Source organism: Telmatherina bonti, assembly GCF_933228915.1.
Source record: "Telmatherina bonti genome assembly, chromosome: 21".
Taxonomy (NCBI): domain Eukaryota; kingdom Metazoa; phylum Chordata; class Actinopteri; order Atheriniformes; family Telmatherinidae; genus Telmatherina; species Telmatherina bonti.
The window spans coordinates 21716973-21741053 of NC_136630.1; the positions used below are offsets into that span (position 1 = coordinate 21716973).

The following is a 24081-nucleotide window of genomic DNA, read 5'->3' on the forward strand; positions in this document are numbered from 1 at the left end:
ATGTATTGTTGGCATATTATAAATTAAAATAGGTAAAATAGATTGAAGGAATAATGGACTAATGATGCATGCAAATTCTGATTTTAAGAATTATTTGCCTATGATAAAAGACTTTTTCTTTAAATCTATTATTCAAAAGTCTTGAGGCTTATAGCAGAAATGGTGATATGCAACAGCAAGGAAACCACAGGTGCATCTAATAATTAAGTTTACTACCATACACACACAAATATATATATATATATATATTTGTGTGTGTATGGTATATATATATATATATATATATATATATATATATATATATATATACACACACACACACAGGCATACATACATATCACTTTTGAATAATTCATTAAAAAAAAAAAAAAAAGCTCGTCATAGGGAAATAATTCTGTAAATCAGAATTAGCATGCATCATTAGTCCATTAGTCCTTCAATCTTATACGTATTTTAATTTCTAATTTAGGCATAGGATCAGTTGTACAGTTTCATATATTTGATCAAAGACATCACCACCATTGCTACAAGTGAACAAGACTTTCTATTTAATTTGGTGTTTTCATTTTTGCAGTCATGATTGATTAAAAAAAAACAAAAAAAAAACAAAACGAAAACTATTTTGCATGAGTGTGAGACAATATAAGTGGGTACATATGACATTAGACAAAACAACGTAATATTTACTTAAGACTGAATGTGTTTGAGTAATGATGGATGAAATATGTGCACTGTCTGAAGTCCTGAAATTCTGAAAATCAGAGACCATCAGAGAAATAAAAGCATCTTGACTGGAAGAACATTAAACCCGGTGTGGTTTCATCATGTAATACATAATCTGAAGCAGAGAAAGAGTATAATCAAACATTGCAAGTCATTGCACTTTTGACACAATTTATAATCATGAATTGTGACAAATGTAGAAACAGAAAAACACAACATAGAAAAGTGTGTCGTTTCCTTTGAAGAACTTTGAGGCCACTTTGCCAACACAATTTGACAGGGTTTACAGTAGCTTTACTCATCGATTCTATGGAACTTACATTATTCTCCACATACAGGTGGCACCAACAAGAACATGAAGGACAGAACTGCCAAAAACTGCAAACACCAGCACAAACAGAAGGAACTCTTCTCTTCATGTTTCGATCTGCATCTGATATCCCCTAATGAACACTTTACTTACGCTTTTTTAAGTATTAAAAAAAAGAAAAAGAAGAAAAAGAGCAACATAATGGAGGACATGCTCCTGGAAATCAGTCTCTGAAAGAAAGGAGAGACAGTGAGAGAAGCCTTCTGCATCACACTGTCCTCCAAGCCGATGTACCACAACATGTTGGAGTGAGAGCAATGCAGTGTTGTTGATTCACAGGTTTTGCTTTAAAAAAGCATTTCTTCTCCTTGGTCTCTCTGTCTCTCCTTGCGGATGACACCCTGGGTCACCGGCAGCAGATCTAATGCAGGCTAATGTCATCATCTCTTGTTGCTCACATCTTGCCAGTTGCAGGAGGCATCATACCCGGCATCCCACCAGACATCCCAGTGTTGGGCCCCAACAGGATCTGGAAAATGAAGGAACAATCAATCATTCAAATTGTTCATTGAGATACTTGAGCATCTTACATCATTATTCCTGCTTTTTAAAATCATACTTGCTGCCATTTGATATGTGATCAAATTGGCATTAAACTTACTTGTCTCTGTTGTTGTAGCTGCTGCTGCTCCAGCTGTAATCTCTCTGTCTCGAACACAACAGGTAGCACCAGGATCATGAAAGAGGTAGTGCCCACCCAGAGCGCAGAGCGAGAAAAACTAAAGCAAAGTGAACAGCCTGTTTAGTTTCTATTGTATATCATGTTGTCATTCAAGATAGATTAGAAACATTTAAAAAATAACTTTATTAAAGTCTCAAAAATGTAAAATTTTTACTTGATCTCATAATGCACCTGGTTAACCCATGGTCCAAGTAACTAGTCATATTTGAAACTTGAAATTTTGAGTAATTTTACCTTTACTCTAGTATTTTATCACTGTTGAGAAAATAAGTTTCATGAGCTGTTGTTAGATGCATACCCTTATTTCTTTTTTAGTTCAAACATCTTCACCTTTTTTAAAAAAAAAAAAGAAAAAAAAAAAAGTAAAATAATGTTGATTCTGTAGTGTTTACTAAAAATATTAAACTAATCTGAAGTTTTATATGATTATCAGCATTTTTCTTGCCTATGATACCATTTCCGTAACAGTGGGCTACAATGATCAATCCTAAACAAATGCATGAACCTACAGTGAGGAGGAAAGGCTGAGAAACACACCTATAAAACTTCTTGACCAGTGAGACAGAGCATTGAGCGGAAACCTCAGCAGCCGTGCGCACTGTGTCTGGAAACATCTCTGTCAGGCCCCACAACCTCTCCATCAACGTCTCATCCAGCTGTAATAGGCACACAACACTTTTACATTAATTTAAAAAATATATGTATCAGTTTAAAGTAGTTATGAAACCTAAAGAAATCTTGTCTTTAAATAAAAACCGGGTTTGAATGACAAGCTAGTTGGTTAGCCTGGCTACGGTCGGCGAGGGGAGAGGAAAATGAAGACAAGCAGGAAAGTGCAAATCAAATTACAGAGGAACAATGGATTTTAAAATACTAACATCTTCATCTTCGTCGTCGTCTATCTCGTCTTCTGGGGGCCGGGTAGACACCGGGCCCGCAGCAGGGGAAAGCTCCTCGACTGTAGCCATGTCTTCTGCTAACCCCGCTCCTCTCTGGGCTTGTAAGTTAGCCGTGTGGTTGGTGGATAAGTTGCTAGACAAAGGGCCCGGGTTGGAGAACAGTACAGTATAATTCTGGTAATATTTCACCTTTTTTTTAAATGTAAAACTAATGCTAAGAGGTATGCATCTGACAGCCTGAGGTCACAGTTAGAAAACGTGAGGCTCGTCAGGGTCGGAAGACGACAGCAGGGTAGGGGTCAGTCAGGCCGTCAGGTGAAATAAAAACGCGCCCCCTGTCGACTCGGCTGTCTAATAGCAAGTCAGGCAGCAGAGGGAAGTCGTAAATGGGCTTGTTGTTGCTTTTACTTAGTACGTATTTAGCTGTTATAAAAAGAGCTCATGCATAACTGCCCTAACCTTACATTTAAATAGTTTATTTGAAGTCCAAACACCAAACCAAATGCTCTGGAGTCACATTAGGTCTCATATCAGCACTATTATTCATTTAAACCACGTTTAAAGATGTATATATATTTTTTTCAGTTGTTTTTAGTTCTGTGTCAGGTTGTCTTTTGCCTTAACTGTGAATTTTCATAAATTTATTTCACCTTATTTGCAGGTTTTATAAAGGTCCACTTTGACTTAAAAACTTCTGAAAAGTTATTTAAATTCCCAATTTGACGTTTTTCCAGAGCTGTTGTTGCTGCTGGTGGGAATAAAGAAGTGTAGGATTGGGGTCCAGTAATGGAAAAGTTCTGCGATGCAGGGATTCCTTGTTTACATCCTCCCGGAGTACGCCGCGGGGGCGGGTTCGGATCCGCCCTCATTCTTTACACCTGACGTCATTGTCGCTTGTGTTTTTTTATGAATGAAAGAATCCAACCTCAGAACAGCAGAGTAATTCCGGGAAAAGGCGGACTGACATTTTGTCGCCGGAGTCGCGTCGACCCTGCAGGTAAATTCTTATTTTATTCTCATACAATCAAGCGTTAAAATATTACGCTGAAATCTAGTGATAACAGGCAAGCATTAGAGCTATCATGTCCGCCGGGAAACTGGCTAAGCAAGGACAAGCAGGCAGCTGTGTGTTTTAATCCCCTTTTGCTCGTCTCAAGCCGTGTATGCTAGGTGCTAACAGTTAACATGACTAGCATGTTTAAGATCATTTGGCCTCGCTTGATATTTATGTAGACATATTTTGTTATGAAAAGGACAGAGAGTGTTATCGCTTTCTATCAAATCCCAGACGTTTGAAGGGGCTCATTTAGAGTTTAAATGGTCTTTGGAGACACTTCTGGTGGCTGTTTACTATAGCAGCAGCGCCCATGTCCGAAGCGGTCTGCTCCTCTCCATGTAAGGACAAGGGTTGATTCCAAATGTACACAGTAAATAAACACACATTTCAGCTGTGGAGTATTTGTGATTTCAATATTTGACATAATACAGAATAGATAGTGTCGTTTAATGATAATGTTGTAGCTTCGGACTGGCCGTGTTGCGTTCACTTGTTGCTTTTCCACTTCGGAAGCGTTACTGAACACTGCTGGATTGTCTAGCGTGATATGTATGTTTTTTGTTTGTTTTGGGGGGGAAATACCAAACTTGGCATCTGTATATTTTGGCCAGAAAGTAGTTTTATGGCTGTTTTTTTCTGAATTTGTACAGACTGTCACTGTTGGCGTAGCTAAGCAAAGGGTGTATTGCTGAATCACCATGACTTTACGAAACGGCGGTCTGGTCGGTTTACAGCCAGTCCGCCGGCTGGGTGGACAACCGCTGTTGCTGCAATCCATAACTTCCTACGCATTTCGGGAAATGCAGTTTATTTGACAGCAAACCAAAGGCCACATGAGCAGGTGTTTTATTTAGCTTTGGTTTACCAACCACTATGTGAGTTAACAGGGGCCTGCCAGGCACAGACCACGGGGCCTGAAGAGGAAAGAGCTTGTTTGTGTTGTGAACGTAAACACTACGTGTTAGTTAAAAACAAAAAAGGAAATTATATACATTTGCAATGACTACAAACTTCAAAGTCGCATTGAATGGCTTAAAACTGCTACAGAGAGTCAAAATCTGTAGAAATATCACATTAAAATCTGCAACTGCTACTTGTAAATTCATTATTTACCACATGAGAAAAAGTTGCAAAATATATCCGGAAGCTGGAAAAAAAAAAAACAACCCAGAAATTCTAAAAGATATTTTAATTCGAAGTGAAAACATATAGAGATGTAAAATGAGCATAAATGGTTACAGAAAACAGGTTCAGATTGATTACAGAGATGCACAAGAAACAAACAGGCCTGAAACATTTCCATACCTTTTGTTGCTTTGCATGTGTTTCAGAGAAGTCATCTTGTTTCTTTACGTGCTCAGGAGCATGCAGGCCCGTAATCCACTCATGTTTGTCTTTTGAAAACACTGAAGTTGTAAATTCATGTAAGTAAGCTTCTGTGGTTCTTACAGGCTTGAAGTACTGGTTTTGAGCTTTAAACAAAAAGGTAAAGTTAAATCAAAACTTTGCTGTTTTGTGATATTAAAATGGTCATTGAATTATCCAGCCTACATATTTGTATATATTCCAGATAATGCATCTAGTATTGGTATAAAATATATAGAAGCGGATGGCTGTTGTTTTGCAAACAAATGCTTGAAATATCCTTTGAATTTTCACATTTCAAGAGAATAAAATGTGAAAATGTTTTATAAGAAGCAAGGAAAAGCTTAAAGTGGCTGTAATGTGACATGTCATAAGTCTGTTTCTCAATAACAATCATGAGTGCAAGAAGTTAAATCATCACTTCCAACAGGTCAGCATCATCCTCTAAGTAGCTCAAAGTATGAGCGCTTTGCTCTTCACAAAAAACTCAAAACAATCCAGCCTACTTTCAGCCTTTAATTTGTCCCACAAGGAAAAACTTTAGGTTTTCTCTACACATCTGGGCAATAAAGCATGGTTGAGAAGAAAATCCAGCATTGCTAAAATTGGGACGTTAACAGTCTGACATTGCAAAAGCAACATGGGAAAACACCCTGTGGTTTTTATGTCAGAGTGGCAATCGTTGGTCACAGCTAAATGTTCAATCTTTAAAGGTTGTGTCGCCGTACAGCCAGCAGTGCACTCGGTCTCGTCAATGTGACGCGCTGAGTCGAAATTGGCCCACTCAGAGGTTAGACTTTCATCCCACGTGATGGTATTTTTGAGCTGACTGTAGGTGTGTAGGAAGTCCCGATGTTATCTGTGTGTCACAACGCTGAGAGAGGAAGAACAGGAGAAAATTTCCTAATTCATGTGTGTTTCGGAGTTCCAGTTTGCTACAGTTTTTTTTTTTTTTTTTTTTTTTAAAGAACTTCACTTAAAACAAAAAAACAACAAACAACAGAAGTTGTTGTCAGTTTAACAGTCAGGATAATAACCCCCTCCCCAACCATGTCAAACCCAGCTGGTCATGCTGAGACTTTTTCACAGTGCAAGCTTTGAACCGTTAGCGTTGTGTTGACAAGAGGAAGTTTTGAAGGAATTGGTTAGGACACCTGCTTTGAGCAACCAAAAGGCAGACACATGATAACTTCCTTCTCACCATTCCAGCTAACAGACAAAAAAGGGCCTGTCATTTTCAAAACCTTCTCTTCCTCTCATATCAAACCGCAGAGTTTAATGAGAGAGCGCATTTGGAGAAGCATGAAAGATCTGTGGGTTCTCCTTTTCTTTATCTTGCATGACTGGCTGTCTTGTGAGTGTTTGGTAAATGTCAGGCCAGAAATGAACAGAAAACGCACAATGGCTGTAGTCACATGTGATAACATAACTTTAAAAAAAAAAAAACTTTTTTAACCTTTCTCTAATTTAATCATGTTTCTGTTCTTCCAGAGTGTCTATATTTGTTCTTACTGGTGCTTTGGGGGGGAAACACAGAAGACAATTGGATCATGACGACGGAGAGAAATAGCAAAGCCCTGAAGGTAAGAGACGGGTTGTGTTATCATCTGAAGAGGAATGAGTCATCCTGACAGCTTGGAGCTATAAAAACACTTTGCTGCTTTTACTTCTTTCCCTCTTATAAACTTAGGTGAAACAGGAGTGTGGCGAGAACGTGCCCTTCCTGTCCGACAGTGAGCTCATGTCCCTTTCGGTGCGGGAGCTGAACCTCCACCTGCGCGGCCTCTCCCGCGAGGAGATCCAGAAGCTGAAGCAGCGCCGTCGCACCCTGAAGAACCGAGGTTACGCCGCCAGCTGCCGGGTCAAACGGGTCTCCCAGCGAGAAGCCCTGGAGCAGCAGAAAATGGAGCTCCAGAGAGAGGTGGAGCGGCTCGGAGCAGAGAACGCCGGCATGAGGAAAGAGCTGGAAGGTCTCGGCGCGCGTCTGGCCGCGCTGCAGAGGTTCGCGAGGAGTCTGGAAGCGGGAGGAGGCAGCCTCTTGGCCACAGCCCCGCGTCTCAACACGGCCTCGGTCATCACCATCGTGAAGAGTCCACCACAGCCTCAGTCACAGAGAGAACAGGACCCGTCCTAGAAGGAGCTACTGGAACCAGACTGGAGGGTGGGGTTTTTAGAGGGTTAGATGGTCTGCAATGCAAACACAAGCCCACGCAGCTGGAAGCATAAGGCATACATATACTATACTCACATGAAAGAGAGCAGGAAGACTACATAAGTAATAAAATACTAAACACTTTCTGCATTGCGCCTTTTTTTCACATTCTGATATGCAGTTTCTCACTTTAGCGCAAGAGGGAGTGTAATGTCACCTAGCAACAACAGCCTGGCTCAGACTGTCAAAATAATGACGACTAGGAGTTGAAAATGGATTCAGGACAGGTAGAAGTGGTGTTCTCTACTGCAGCTTAGTCGACAGAGTGATACCTCTGCAAGCACTCACAGTTTAGGACTCTAGGATACATAAGGTTTAGTGTGAACACACACACACACACACCCACAAACCCTCATTCACCAAATCACCAGAGGGCGCAGACGTCAAGTAACCGGACCAGACAGACCAACCAACCCAAAGCAGAGTTACTGTACATCTGAACGTCTTCCTGCTTCTGTTTTTATGGCACCTGAGCAACAACAAAATGCCAAGGAGGAGCAAACATCTGCAAGTTCTTCCTGCTCTACAACATCTGCTTTTTCCCCCTTTTTTTTTCCATTCATCACAATGCAGCATTTCTCAGCCTGTATGTAGTCTAGTGTTTCTAGATATTGTAAGCTCCTTCTGTGCTCTGGAGGGTTTTGAGATGAGCATTCAGGGAGCGAAACCCATCAGAATGTAGGAGAAAAGGCTGGGAGATGCTGCAGGAAGTGCATGAATTTGTTGAAGCTCCCTTGTGTTCCTCCGCATGTGGCTGAACTGTTTCTGTACTGCTTGTGTTCACATTTTTCACATCAGTACAGTGCCTTCAGAGTGTGAAGGAGCTACGAGAGCGACAAGCTCCTGCAGTCACTCCTTCTTCCATGTTCGATACCACAAATGACTTTCGTTATGATCACTGTGGGTTTTGAGATTTCTCTGGGCCGTGTCTCCACCTTACTCATTTCACAAACTCTCTTGTGTGGTAACTGGGCTACAGTCCGACACGATCGCTCCGTACAGTTTGCTTGTCACTGAGCTGAAAGCATGTCAAAGCAGAATCACACCTGCAGGAAGACGCCGCTCGCCTCAATGCAAAATCTTTAGCGTACATTCCTGGTTTGTGTCATTTGTAATGTTTGTATGTGCCGCTGACAGACGAAAATGTTAAGTGACATTTATAAGAGATATAATCTATATTTTATTTGTATTTAAAAGTAGATATTATGAAAAGACAAGCTAACGAGTGCTGTGATGTTCTACGTGTTGTTGGAAAAACTCATGACTAGTTTGAGGATATTCTCATGTCTAATTATTGTGTTATGTGGCAACGATGATTCCAAAATGTCAATAATTATTAGCTGTGTAGGAGTACTCAAAGCCAATGGCCATATTGCTGTTTGATTATTTGTGTGTGTGTGTGTGTGTGTGTGTGTGTGTTTGTATGTGTGTGTGTGTGTGTGTGTGTGTGTTTGTGTTTGTATGTGTGTGTGTGTGTTTGTATGTGTGTGTGTGTGTTTGTATGTGTGTGTGTGTGTGTGTTTGTATGTATGTATGTGTGTGTGTGTGTGTGTTTGTATGTATGTGTGTGTGTGTGTGTGTGTGTGTTTGTATGTGTGTGTTTGTATGTTTGTACCGGCTTGTCATAGTTTGCTCTCGGAGGGATGATATTTTTCTATGAAGATTTGTATGTTTGTATGGGGGGGGGGAAAAACGGAGGATGTTTCTGAACTGGCGAGGACAGAACGTCCACGGGATGTTTCGCAGAACGAGAGAGAGAGGGATGGAGATGAGAAGGCTGAGGAGCTGCTGGAAGAGGGGAAAAGAAAGTGGGCATGGCAGACTGGAAAAGAAAGTGTAGGGAGGTGGCGTTTGATTTCACTTGAAGACCATCAGGACGTTGACCCACTTCAGTCGAGAAGCGTTTCTTCTCGGGTCGAATGGATTTGATGCAGTTTAGGCCACTGAATAGTGCTAGCAATATTATATATTCAAGTAGGCATTGTAACACAATAACTGTGTTGACAAGTGATTTCTAAATATATGAGGCATATATTTAGCTCTATATGAATATCGTCGTGGCAAAGCATTTATCCTCAATATTTTATCGTCTCACATCAGTCAAATTGTGCTGGATGTTTTGTAATACCTGCAAAACAAAAATGGTCTTTGTATTTATTACCTGTATTTTTTTCTATTGTGAAAATTTAAGTACTTTATCTATTTTATATATTAATTCTAATAAATGTTGTACATATTGTACATAAGATGGTGCTTGTCGTGTGGATTTGAACAGCGTGGTGGATTTCCAAGAGGAAAAACCTGAATCTTTTAATGTGTTTCTAAGTGTTTTTAAGGTTTCAGGAAGAATTCCTTTGTTTTTAAATAGCAGCAGTGTGCTATAATCAGGCTTTTTATGCCAACAGTAAAATTTGCTATGGTTTTTATTGGGTGTTCTAGCTCATGTAATTTATCAGAAAACTATAAATTGTATATTATTAAAATAGCACATACACGCTTGACGTATATTTACTTACTTAAATATTAGATCTGGATAGAAATATGGCCATTAATGTTGATTTTTCTGGTCAAGTTGTTTGACATGAACAGCTAATCTTGCACCATAGTTGCTACAAGGAATCCATCATTGTCATACATGTTGGAGAATGATCAAATAATTTTTTAAAAAAAGGCCATACTATTAAAACAACCCAAGAAAAATGCGTGAAGTTGAAAGTTATGTGCATCTGGCTCATCCTGGAGTATTTCCCAGGGTTGAAACTGCCCTCCAGCATCCAGGAGCTTCATCTTTGTTTCCCCAGCCTGATACCACATCACATAGCAGCAGCTAAAAAACATATTTCATCATGAATAAACTGGCAGATGCAGTAAAAACGCCCAAGATCAAGAGTCCAAACAAAACTCAAGAAAATAACAAACAGATTTTACTGCTGGAGAGAGCTCAGAGGAAAAACTGCATGACAGATGGGTACAGAGTTGGCTTTGTAGTTACTGTCAGCAGGTAATAACTAATTAGTTTTCTTGTTCAGTCATGTTGCTAGGCACCGTCTTTAAAGATGCTGAATAATCAAAAAGAATCCAGTCATGATCCTCTGCTCTGTAGAGGTAAAGCAGAGGGGATTTAAGCTGATTCCTACATTAAAACTATTATTACTATGCTTACTTTAGTGTTAAGAACTCATTAAGAAATGGGTTTTTCTCTGGTCAAAATATTAGAAAAAGCTAAACTCTCTAAACTAGAACAAGATTAGTCTTTTTGTGTTTGTTTATAACATACAAAATAGAAAAATACAGTTTTTTGTCTTAACTCATCAACATAAAGAGATAGAGGGGAAAAAAAGATTGTATGTCTGTTTAAATAAGCTACAGGCTGACTACATGCTTCCAAAGCTACACTTACAGCATAAAACTCAAAGATGTGATGTGTAACAAAATCAAAGGTCACTGAAAATTTTATATATTATTAAAACAGGTTTTTATTGGTATTTATGGAGGGGTAAAAGTGCCACAATGTATCACTTGAAAAGATAATTATTTAAATGTGTCATGTATTGTAATTTATTAAAACATTAAATATAAAATTAATTAATGAATTACATGTGTCATTAACTATTTAAAATTTGAATTAAATGTACAAATAAATAATGAAATATATCAGTAATTTATTAAAATACAATTCATTGCATGTAATAGTGAAATTATATATATATTTTTAAATAATTGACACATTTAATTGTTTTAACAAATGAATAACACATTTAATAAATCAATTAATTATTAAATTATTTAATTAATACATTGTGACACTTTTACTCCTCCATAGGTATCTTATCACTTTTCTTTAATAAATGCCACTTATTCTTAGAAAGAGGCATTTTATGTAGTAGCGCTGGGTCCACATGGCAGCCACTATATTTGTGCCACCAATTTTACTACGCTGTCTCTTAATGGACAAACTATGTGGACTGAGAATCCTCAGAGGTTTAAAATGTAGCATCCGCTTATATTTTATAGACGCTAGAGCGCTGTTAGGCCCTGTGATGGACTGGTGGTCTGTACCCTGCTTCTCAACCAGTGACTGCTGGGATCGTCTCCAGCATCCCAGTGACCTTGAATTGGACTAAGCAGTTAAGAAACTGAATGAACAAATACAGCAGTTTGGGATAAATAACACTTTTAAAGGACCATGGAAAAAGACCGTTTACACATACAGTGTTGAGTTACCTGTAGTGAAGAATTTTGACCACTGACAGCCACCATCCATTCCTAACTGTGCCCATCTTTACCAGTAGATATCCATCCTTCTTACACGCTGTGCCGTTTACGTTCCATTTCTGAGATTAACAAGACAATCCATTTCCCACAGCTACACGGCTGCGTTCCACCAGAGAGAAGTCTTGCTGTCATTATCTACTGCTTCACTACGCTGAACCTTCACCATTCAGGTTGTTAATTCCACCTGTTCTTTACTTATTGTGCTAAGTGAGGGGAAAAAAAACATAAATCAGACAAAAAGCCCAAGAGGTTAACTTAAATACAGACTATATATCATTTATTTCTTCTGTATATCCATTTTACATTAAAACAGAAGCATCCTGTACAGTGGACTAGAAACCAAAGGCTGTTGAAATAAAACATCTCTTTTTAGCATCGACTACTTCAACACTCCTCAAATATTCATCCTGTAGATAGCACTTAAAACTTTGTATAAAAGAACAGTCTATAACATTTTCTCAAACCTACACACACTCACACACACAAAAGAACATCACTGCTTAGAAGATATGAGAAAAGAGTGCATGAGTGAATTATGGCATTTATGGCAAGATCGACATACTGTCTGCTTTTCCTTTAAACTTCAGGCATAAAGAAAAAAAACACCTGCTTGTTGGCCCTGCAATTCAACAACCACCACAAAAACAAACAATTAAAAAAAAAAAAAAAAAAAAAAGCATTTGAAATGACATTCAAGCTACTGCTCCTATTATACCAATAAGTCAATGTCAGGCAGAAAAAGGTTGGAGCGTCTCTGTATCTACTGATGAAAACAAATAAACAGCAATAAGATTTGAGAAATAAAAGTCAAATTGCATTTTCTGTAAGTGCACACAGCTTGAAGTGTGTTTGTGGGTAAGTTGTATCAGTCTCCATGTGGCCCCCTGGTGTTCACACCGAGTTACAGCAAAGCAGCGAAAGTGGTTTCACACACACTTCAACATTTTCAGTATGACTCACTCTGATGACTCAAAAACTCCTGTTATGAGTTTAAAAAAAACAACACAAAAAAAAAACAGGCTGTTCATTGTGGAATTTCACAAAGTCCAAAAATAAAATGTCAAGCCGAAATAAACAACTTTATGTATTATAAGTTCAAAACGAATGATTGATATTTCCACATTTATAAGAGCTTGTATTGAGTGTAGCTTTCATAGCACGGGATGAGAGCTGTGCAAAACTGATGTAGTAAAGTGGAGGCTTAAATATGACGTTACAATACTGAATCCCACAAAGGAGAAAAACTTCTGTGGGGACTTCGGGACAAAAGCAGACAACAAAGTCTGATCTTTTTAAATAAAAAATGGGGCCAATCAGAGAGACAAGGTTGTGAAGTTTGATTGGTCCAACTTCAGTCTGGGCAGACAATAAACACTAAACTGTCATAAACCTACTATAAAACTGTCACACAACATAATTACAAAATGTGTGTGCACCGTGTCCTCTTATCATTTGACTTCACAAACATAGAAAGGCGTAACTCCATTAATGACATCAGAGCTAAACTGAGCTTTAACCTATATTCCTTCCTTTCCCATTCAATCCATTTAATCTACATTGTGCCCTGCCGAATTCTGACAGAGTGAACCAGCGCAAGCTTTAATCCTGCTCATTCAAATAACGCCCCAATTACACCAGTGTAACCCTGACCGGCTCTGCCGCCGCTGCCACTCTTCACTCTTGCTGCCCACTGGAGCAGATGAACTGTATAATCTATAAGCTGCTCAACCTCCCTCTCATCTGCACCGCTGATATCACAACATTGATCTGCGCGAGTGACATTAACCTATTTTTCTGATGAATGAAAGATAAAAATAAGCTTCTATACAAGCAGGAAAACTGTTGTCCCAAACGTCTCATGTGATCTATAATATACAAACTTGATTCAACCTTTCCAAGTTTGATACCAAATCAGCAGCAAGTGTTCCCAGTAAATAAGACGTCTGGGTAATGTGGGTGCAGTAATGCTTATGAAGGCCCTTGCAGTCCCAGAAAACACAACAACAACAATACAACATCGATGAGAACCGGCTGGACAAAGGAAGGCGAGCGCCCGCTCTAAAATTCATCATCTGAGCTGAGCAGGAGGGTTTTCTCCGTGTCACCGCGGGCGCCGACGGTGCTGTGCGTGCGGAAGACAGGCGGCGGCGCCCCCTGCTCCAACGTGGATTGCTGGGTGTACTGCTGGTAGGCTGGGGAGAAGTTGTGGATGGCGTCCTGGACCATGTCCCCTGGGTTCATCGTTTCCTTTAGGCTACTGGAGATGCTCTTCATCGGGGCGCAGCGGCCTGAAACGGATGACAAGACGGAGTTCAACGCTATAAATCTTTGACAGAAACAGAATTAAGTCGATCAAAAAAAAAAAAAAAAAAAAAAAAGAAGAGGAAAGATAAACACTGAAAGGTTGGATTTATGAGAGAAGGGGAAAAAAAAGGGCGAAGAAGAGGGAAGGAAGTGGAGAGTGCAGACAACAGAGTGAAAAGAGAGGGGGAAGAGGACTGATTTAATGCAAGGACAAAAAAACTAAGAAAAAAGGAGAAAAGGAAGGGGCAACAGTGATTTACAGAGTGTTAAAACAGGACAAAAGAAGGAATGGATGAGAGAGACATGATGGAAAGGCAGGAATTATGCAGGAACAGCGGGTGGGACAAAGAGAGGATATAAATCGAGGTAAGAAGAGAAAACGGTTCAGAGATTTAAAGGGATGTGAAAACAGAAAGCGAGGAGAAAAAAAAAACACACCACCAAAAAACACAACTGAATAAGAGGCTTAGCAGAAAAAATGGGAACAGAAAGTGGCTTAAAACTATGAATATAACTGAACTCAGACAATGTATGATGTAGGTAGCAGGGGGGTGGTGGTGACCATCACCTGTGTGAAACCTACCAAATTCTCCATATGTAAGAACAGGTCCTTTATGGAGCAGCAAAGGAGATAAAACACACATGAAGACAGATCCATACAAACAGGAAAATGACAAACATAAATGAAGTGTTGTGGGGTGGGGGGGCAGAAATGAAGCGAAGGAGAAAAAGACCATAGAGACAGAGGGAAATACAAGATTATAAGTAAACATTAGGGCTGCTCGATTATGACAAAAATTATAATCACAATTATTTTGACTGAAATTGAGATCTCGATTATTTAACACATTTATCCAGTATTTTAAACAACGCTGCGCGTCGTGGTGTTCTCGTCTCCGTGTCGCACATTATAACCGTCTAACGCACGGTTCTGAGTTGTTAAATCCGCTTTTCCGCTTATATAGGAACTATTTTACGTTGGCCTCGATGTACGTTTTATGCCAAACAACCGCTGTCAGGCTGCAGCGCGTTTCTCTCATTCACCTGTTAAAAGATCTGAACTAGCTGATTAACGTGTTGCTATGGTAACGCCCCGTAACAGAGAGATATTACAGTGATTTAACTCGCTGAACTATGTATGTGAAAATAATGCAGCCAGTTCTCACTGACAATGGTATAACCTATGTTGGAGTGAACTTCCACAACCTACTGCAGTTATTCTACATCGACCTGCAGCCGGAGTCGACTGAGACTGGCCGCCTGGGAGGGCTTTAGGACGGGAGAGGCTCCCGCTGCTCCTTCCTTACAGTAACTGCAGAACAATATGTGCCTTCAAGTCAGTCGCCAAAACACCAGAAAAGTCTCTAATAACTCCAGTAAAAGTTGCTATATTTGTCGCTAGTCGCTTTTAACAATAAAAGTCGCTAGATTTAGCGAGAAACTCGCCAAGATGGCTGAACAAAACCAAAGCGGCTGTGGGAGGAGTTTACAGCACAGCGCTTCAATGCCAGAGACGCTCGATTAGCAATTGAAGACAGCAGGAGAGGAAACTGCAAAGAGAAAAATAATCGCACCCTTTTATTTTTATGATTGTTGAAAACCCAGATGGTAATTGAGATTAAAATCCGATTAATCGCCCAGCCCTAGTAAACATTAGTGTTGTGTTAGAAAGCATCCAACCTTTCCTAGTTTCTTGTGCTGATTTTCTCACCTCGAGCATCAAGGCTCTTGTCCATGTAGACTTTATATGTGAAGGCGTGACGCAGGGCCAGTGCCGCAAAAAACATCTCGATGCAAATGATAAAGTTCTGGTAACCGGCGGCAACCGTGCCCTCGCCGACAGACACCTCTGAAGAGTTAATCTGAGGAATGGCCCCGCACTTCTCCAGGATGGCTAGCAGCATGCCTGAGCACAAATAATAAGACAGGACTTAGACCCACAGGGTTTTAGTTTTAAGAAGCAAAAGTTACATAAAGACGCTTTCTCAGTGGCGATTACTTAAGTTTCCGAACAGATGTAAGAGTGTGATACGTGGAGAAGGCATACCCTGCCAGAAGGAGAGAAAAATGACGGACTTGACCATGAAGAACTTGAGCATAGGGCTGTAAGGGTTGAGCAGCTCCCTGGTGGCGAAGTAGAAGAGGAAGAGGGCGTACAGAGATAAGCTGACTGAGATGTTGTAGATGATGGTCGCATACAGGTATCCGCTGGCAACGCTGCAGGGACAGGTCAGAGAGTTAGTGGTACTGGTTTTGCTTTATTTGTCATCACTTATCAGGATTTGCTAAAAGCTAAATTTCTACTTAAAGTCAGAGAGATGACCTGAACTTCGACTATATTCTATCACCAGCAACTTGAATTACATATTATTTAACCCAGAAATGGCAACATGTTTAGTAGCTGGCGCTTAGACCTCCTCAGGCTACTCACTTGAAGTCTCCGTCTTTGTATTTGCCATAAGCCTGCAGGATGACTGTGATGACAGCCATGAGTGGTTTGACCACACAGAACTGCAACGTGGCCTGCTTGCAAAATCGCAGGAAGCCTATAGAGTAGGCCTTTCCTCTCAGACAGCAGGTACCGTACATACAGCTGGACCTGAAATAGTCAAACACAGGATTTAAATAGCGTTAACACTTTTAATGCTGCCAAACCTGCAAGCCTCAAAGAAAACCTAATGTGCCTAGAAATGAGGTGACCTTGTTTTACGCTGGGCTGGAATCACATCTTTATAAGGTGAAACTCTAGCTGAGCAAATCTGAAACTTACTCTATTGGTTTCCCGCGGATCTCTGCCATGATGGCGCTCTCTCCCCCCAGATATTCGTAGCACAAACTCAGGAAGTTGTAAATTACAAATGCTGGAGAAAAAAAAACAAGGAGGAAAAAAAAAAAAAGTTGAATACATTTACTCTACATATATGTGATGTATCTTCATGTCATGTTTATCTCTGCAACAATTAGGGGTAAATATTGTTTTAGAGCTTTATTCTGTTCAAAGGTTCTTGAAACACATGACAGCATTGCGAACAACCACAACGCAGCGACCCTGAAACTGAGCCAGTAAAATGGAAACGAGCAATTACTCACTTGCTTACTCCCAGCAAGACGTGAAAATGCAACATGAATAAGGCGCATCCAGTGTACTGTTGTAGAACAGTTGTGTACATTATACCTCTACAAACATATGCTGGGTATAAAAACATCAACACTGCTTTCAGAAACTTGAGAAATGGTCACACAGCAGAATGGAAAACATAGTAATAATAATAATAAATCACTTAGAATTAGTCCATCACACACAAACCCAGGCGGTCACTAAATAAAAGACCATGTCGCCTTGAGTCACTGTAGTTTGTTTAAACATCGACTGGCAACAATAATAATAAAAAGCATCATAGTTGGTTATTTACATCAGATGTCAGAACAAATCAGGATTTAACAGTAAAACGTTTACGATGAGTATATTTTCTGGTCATACCATGTGTTTCTGCTGAGATATGACGTAAACAAGGATACACTTCATGAACATTTTGGTCATTGGAGTGAGGTCGGTGTGTGCCAGATGGAAGAGGAGGAACAACGCTGATGATGTGATTACTGATAACTGTGATGTCACTTTCTGTCCCAGAGCAGAAGCATGATGAGACCATGACGTGAGAGAGAATTTACAGACAATGCTGTCTCACTCGCGGATCATTCGGCTTAAGAAATCCTAGAAAGACAATTTGTTTGGTGCGACACTCGTTCACTAAAGCTTTATTTGACAAGAACAAATCGTTCTCTTTAGAAAGGTCCAGAAACTGTACTAGGAAATCACCTCAAATCATAAAATGGAGAACCCAAACAGAAATGTTCAGGACATGCATGTTTGTGTTAAAACTATGTTAACAAGCAAAACATGGAGACAGGAATTAAGCTAAATAGAACACGTACAGTGTACTGGTTACTCCTTACTTCCCCGTTCCTCTAATCTAATCCTATTCTAATCTTAACCCTAATTATATGTTTTACTCCTGAACAAACATTTTCAATGTGGATGTCAAATCCTCATGGGTTAGTGTGTGATCAGGCCCCACTCGGCATGATAAAGAACGTGTGCATAATTTCCTAGCTGAATAAAACCCAGCTGTCTCTTGTGACCTATAGATTATCTCTCTCCTCTGCTTCACTGAGACGGAGGTGACGATCAAGAAGCTCATGAAAAACACAACTAGGCTAATCCTGCTAACTCCTGAGGAACTTCCTATCCTTGTGTTTACGTGTGTAATGTTCCTCTCAGGATGGATATGGCTGTGACTTAAAAGGAGGGACGGTGTGTGCTATGAATGAGTGAAAAGGCGGCGTTGGAGTGTGTGAGATGATTCAGCAGGGCGTATGACCGCTGTGATCTTATAGCAGATCTTACAGTTGTGCTCATATTTATTCATACCCTTTCATTAAAGAAGGAAAAAAAAAAAACAGCTGCCTGTAAAATAAGCTGAACTTGACTAAAGTAATAATAGATAAAAATTTTATGAAAATCATTACATTATTTTCTAATTCTGGTTCCATAGAAATATTTTTTTAAGAAGCAAAAGAATAAGATAATTTATTTACATATTACATCACTCATAAACTAATATTTAGTTAAACAATCCTTTAATGTTTCCGCTACAGTCAGGTGTTTTCTGTTCCTCTCAGTCAGACTTCTGCACCTGTTGACAGATATTTTGTCCCACTGTTCAACAGAAAAGTGCTCTAATTTGTCCAGGACACATTTGTTTGTTTGTTTTTTTCTTTCTTTCTTCAATTCAATTAAATGAAAAAAAAAAACAGTGTCTTATATTACTAAATTATATTTTTGCAAATTTTTATTCATTGTTCCTTTTTTAAGTCTCCAGTTATTTGAGTGACTGTTGTAAATTCAGCCTTTTCTTTAATGAAAGCGTATGAATACATATGAGCACAACGGTAGTAGTGCTGCTGGCAGTGATCCTTGTTACGTCAGCTCTCTGCTGCCGAGCCGGTACATTTTCCATGGTCACTCTGTTATTACACAACCCACACCCTCTGCAACTCCGTGTCACCTGCTTCTGTCTGACATCAGAGGCATGTCAGACAGCAGGTAACAAGATACCATGAATGTCTTTTCTGTTCCAATAAAAACACGTCTTCCAAGCAGAGTGACGAGCACTGGTCGATCTGCTTTGAGGAGCTCACTCAGCTGTTTACCATTATGTACTTTCATTGCTCCCCAAGGATGCCTGTCTGTAGCACTAGTTGCCACGGTGATACAGTAGGCCTGCATACAATGAGAACAGGAACTTTGCAGCGAGCTTGGTTGAGAAGAACTCATTATCTGATGCAGTTGGTTTTGGTTGATGAGGAAGATTTGCGCACGCAGTTGCCATGCAACAAGTTGCCAAGGAGAAGATCCGGGCAGGGCTCGGGCCCATTTTAAGAAGAAGAGGACAAACAGGAGGCAGAAGAGAAGGAGGGACGAGAGGAAGAAGTGGAAGGACAAAAGTGCGGGGGAAGAGTGAGGAAAAAAAAAAAACAACAGCAGGAGGCGGGGAAAAAAAGTAGGAGATTATCCATCTGTATGAAGAGGTGTGTGGTGAGCGCCATATCTGCTGTGCTTCCTGCCAGAAGCAGAACCATACATAGAGCGTCCTCTGGTCCACATTCAAAAAGCCTGTGACATCACCGACACAGGATGTGATGCAGAGTGTCGCATTGATTAGACTATTTCTGTCCTTACTGTGACAACTAACTGATGAGTAAAGAGTGGAGGTGGTCGCGTACTTTGCACCATGAATTCATCACACAGAAAGATTTGGACAGCATTTCATCCACTCATATAAATTACTACCTTCAGCAGTCCTGAAGTCACACAGGTTTGGTATGAACAAGAAAAAAAGCCATGAAAAAAAATGTCTGATGATAAATCAAACTCAACTAATGAGGTTTCTGGAAGCAGATTCACTGTCAGAAAAATTATTCTTTTTTTTCTGAATAAAGAAGTTTTGAAATTCACTTTCTAAAGCAGGGGTGCCAAACGCCAGTCCTCGAGGACAGTATCCAGCAGCTTTTCATCATTTTCCTCTATCAGCAAACCTGATTCAAATCAAATGGATCCAGCAACTTCATGTCAACCAATTTATTCATATCAGTCAGGTGTGTTGGAGCATGGAAACAACAAAAACCTGCAGGATGCCGGCCAATGAGGACTGGAGTTTGACTCCTGTGTTCTAAAGGTAGGGACAGAATAAAGGGATTTTTCTGCTTGCACTGGACCGTGCCCAGTAGCAGATAATACATTTAAGAAAGAAAAAATATTGTTCATTAAGAGGTAAAAAGTAAGTTTTATCTGATGAGTGCATTTATGAGAAACATCTGGACAAATGACGACAGTCTGGACCTTCTGCATGTACTGAATAAAAACTAGACAGCATCCTCACCCTCGTAGCAGTCCCTGACGGTATCAAAGTACACATAGTACTGATCATTGGTGAAGAAGAGGAGGCTGAGCCAGGAATCAAAGGCATAGATGGGAACAATGAAGAGGATCCGCACGATGTGGCGCTGCTCTCTAGGCGAGCTATAGAAACGTAAGTGCATGTAGATCTAGGACACAGAAAAAACATTTTAAACATTGACAAACTGAAACCGCTTGAAAAAGAATATATTTTATAACACAAAGCCCTTCTTCTAATCTAATAAATCTGTAATAATGTGCTTAAATGGAGAGGAATACAGCAGTGAATTTATTGTTGTAGTTTTTCTAGGCTTTAAAACAAGATTTGAAAAGTCAAAATGAAAATTAAATCACATATGTGTCTGTTTGTTTGCCTGTCTGACAAATTCGCTGTCAACACATTGCCTGTCAGCATCTAACAGAAGTCCATTAAAGACAAAAACATGATCAGGTTTCATTCATAACAATTACAAGTTTTCATCTATTCACAAATTCTACTTTTGTATTTGTGTTTGAGTTCAGCTTCTGTATCACAAACATCTGCCTCGGGATGTTGCCAAGCAACACTTCTCAGATGTGTGTATTTGTAGGATCACCTCACTTATGTTTAATACAGCACACAAACCTGCCTGTATTATTTACATGCTCACACAACAAAAAAAAAGCAGTCTGCTCAGTTCAGTCTCAACATCGATACCTCCAGACAGCTAGATAAATCACTACGGAGTAAAAGTATTACTGAAGGTCTCATCATTTATCCTCCCTTGCTGCTGGGAAGCGATACCTGGTGGCAGGTGAGGATGAGTGCAGTCCAGACGAAGAAGCCAGATACCGCCTGCGCCGCTGGAGTCATCAGAAAAGTTGGCTGGTCCGGGACCAGCAGCGGGGCTTCCGAGAGCCATGATATATTGGGTCCCATTGGGACTGTGGTGAGTGGGGGGCCGGGAGCCCTGACAAGAGGAGAGGCCTCACCCAGCCTCTCTGAGAGCGGCACGTCTCGCCTCCACAGCCTTAACATCTGGAAGTGAAACAGAATCTGTCAAACATTCACAAGCACTGGCGAGACAGACCTGTCACTGCATGTGTGAGCGTCTTTTAAAACAGTGACCCAATCCCTGAGGTATGAACACGCACTGCAACCAGCAGTCATCGACCTGGATTACAGATCAAATGCTCGCTGTTATCAATGCAATGTTTAATCTGAGACGGGAAGACAGACAATAAACAGACACACTGACTGAAATGTGTGTGTTCACCTTTTGCACAACACAGTGGTATCTGATATTGATTTTTGCAAGTTTCTATATCACCCTGCATGCCTTTTGACCATGATCAGACAACAAAGAAATCTCCCCTCTAGCTTTGGATTTAAGTGATATGAACAAAACATAAGCTTACCAACTGGACGTGAAAGGATTTGTAAAGGGGTGCACTATCCAGCTGTGGTGTATGTCTGATTAGTGATCAAAACAACAACAGCCCATGAGAGTGATTGAGTTTAAGTAGATGTGAACAAAGCTGTGATTTTCATGGCTGAATCCATCACCCACAGCTCCCAAATAACATTTCCGGTGGCTGAGGAGAGATGTATCACACAAGCGCCAGCCGGCTGATGTCTTCAGGATTACATAGCTATGTTCTCAGGGTGTAATTGTTCCAGAAATGAACATGGATCATGATTTTATGGAGGCAGAACAGGCTGTAAATGATAATTACAGATAAGGAATAACAAGAATAGCATTAGTGTTCACTGAGACAGACAGATGGTTCCCTTAAGTTTAACATAAAGTCTTGTATTTCTGGGTAGCAGGACAATCACAGGTCATATCACAAAGGGAACAAACAAATCAGACAATAACAGAATGATACATTGCCTCACTAACTCCCAGATGCACGGACACACACGCCACCATTTAGTTTTTTTAAAACACAAATTCAATTTAATGTATCCGGCATACTGAGATGAGGTAGGATCCCCCTGATTGTGTGTGTGTGTGTGTGTGTGTGTGTGTGAAATAAAGAAAGAGGCAGCAGGTCATTTGTATTAGTTTGCGGGGGATCAGCAGATCCACATGTCAGCCAGAAGTGGAGGCATCAGCAGCCACGTACACAATACCACGGTCAATGAAATGATGCTGTGCTGAGGCAAAAGGACATCTGTGAGTTTCATTTGGAAAGCAACAAAGGTCGTCAGTGTGTGTGGGCTCACATACACATACACACACACACACCGGGGACAGGAATGATACAGGAGGTCAGGAATAAAGCAACAGATGGAAGGGGGCACTTGGGAACAGACTGGGTGTGATGGTAATTAACAACACTGAATAATATTATTGGTGGTAGCACAATCCTTAAAGTTGTGGTTTTCTAACTGTTTTTCTTTGTTTTGACTTCATGTTACCTCAATGATTTATGATGATGTGATGATTAAATCTGGTTTAAGAAGTTAGAAAATGTAGATAATTCGTGCTAAACTTTGAAATGAGCCACAAACAACATGATTCAAATACTCTAAAGTTAGCACAACACTTTTACTGTTAGGTAAAGTAGTGAGAATAATGGTAAGTTGTGATATTTATGGCACAAAACTCACCTGGCGAATTGGCCCCTGGGTTAAAAAACAAAAAACAAAACAACTTCTCAGTTTCACCAGAAAAACTCTCCTTGATTACAACAACCCAGAAATGGTCTTTAATTCCTCCTCAGTGTCGTTGCTACCAGGACATCCATGTTGATTACCCTACGGACCGCGTACCCCCCAAATAAACTCACCTCTAAACTTTGACTCTCATATCATAAAACGTATTAACTATACCTATATTTCTCCCCAGTTCCATTCTTAATGTTTAAAGTCGCTGGTTCCCAAGTTAAAGCGGTTTTCACGACTACACCTCGCCATTCGTTCACAGCTTTGCTGTAAAACCAATCCTTGTCGGATTAACGCCAGATCACAGCGGCCCCGCCCACTTCGCAAGGACGAGCCGCCTCAGCCAATCACACATCGATTACCATTGTTGACCCGGAAAGGGGCGGAGTTTATGTCCAGACAGCAGTGAGTTTGCGCAGTTTTTATTCTGGGATTCGCAGAGGCGATGCATGAGAATGATGTACAAACTGTTCCCACATACACACACAGACACACACACACACACACACACACACCTAGCAAATGCATCGCTATTTTATTAGGACTTCCTGTCACTAACAAAAACAAACTCTTCAGAGCTCTATTTATAGTTTATATGTTTATATGTAATCTAATTTGGTTAAGTCAACTCAATTTATTTTTATTATTCGAAAGGTACTTTATGGCGCAGATCATACAAGATTTAATCTTCGATCTGTGCCTATTTGTTAATTTATAACAATGTAAAGTTAAACTGAACATTACATGAAATGAACAAACAAAGAAATAAATATAGTTCTGAAGGACTTTGACGCCCCTCTGTTGATATTTTCCAAATATTTAATTATTTTCATATTGGAAAAGCGCACATGTTTTTCATAAATTCTATGGTTACAAGGGGCCATTGAAGTTTTAAGGTAAGCATTATTTATTATGGTGGCAATAAAACAGAACATGTAAGTTAAATCTTTTAAGTTGAAATACATGCATATTATCTACAAATTACTCATTGTTTAAAAAGGATCCTTCCTTTGGAGATATGTAATCATACATATTATTCCTGGATTCTTGTATAGACACATAATCAAATTCATTATTGTGTAAT

At 39.9% G+C, this 24081-nt stretch overlaps 3 protein-coding genes across 3 annotated transcripts; 1 reads left to right on the forward strand and 2 right to left on the reverse strand.

The window, feature by feature from the left end:
* Positions 1-540: 540 nt before the first annotated feature.
* Positions 541-2942, reverse strand: tomm22 (translocase of outer mitochondrial membrane 22 homolog (yeast)). The gene is made up of 4 exons (XM_079260303.1): positions 2654-2942; positions 2313-2431; positions 1695-1812; positions 541-1562 (listed from the first exon to the last, which is right to left on the reverse strand). The coding sequence occupies exons 1-4, from the start codon at positions 2741-2743 to the stop codon at positions 1488-1490; spliced, it is 402 nt and encodes a 133-aa protein (XP_079116429.1). The 5' UTR covers positions 2744-2942; the 3' UTR covers positions 541-1487.
* Positions 2943-3584: 642 nt separating this feature from the next.
* Positions 3585-9466, forward strand: maff (v-maf avian musculoaponeurotic fibrosarcoma oncogene homolog F; the record flags this gene model as incomplete). Its single annotated transcript, XM_079260304.1, is given in 5 exon segments — positions 3585-3601; positions 3603-3671; positions 6588-6615; positions 6617-6679; positions 6787-9466. Coding segments are annotated over 5 exon segments (621 nt in total). The 3' UTR covers positions 7231-9466.
* Positions 9467-11914: 2448 nt separating this feature from the next.
* Positions 11915-23264, reverse strand: tmem184ba (transmembrane protein 184ba). The gene is made up of 8 exons (XM_079260959.1): positions 22944-23264; positions 21132-21365; positions 20331-20496; positions 16658-16748; positions 16319-16486; positions 15935-16104; positions 15599-15793; positions 11915-13871 (listed from the first exon to the last, which is right to left on the reverse strand). Exons 2-8 carry the CDS (start codon positions 21363-21365, stop codon positions 13642-13644), a joined length of 1254 nt encoding a protein of 417 aa, XP_079117085.1. The 5' UTR covers positions 22944-23264; the 3' UTR covers positions 11915-13641.
* Positions 23265-24081: the final 817 nt, after the last annotated feature.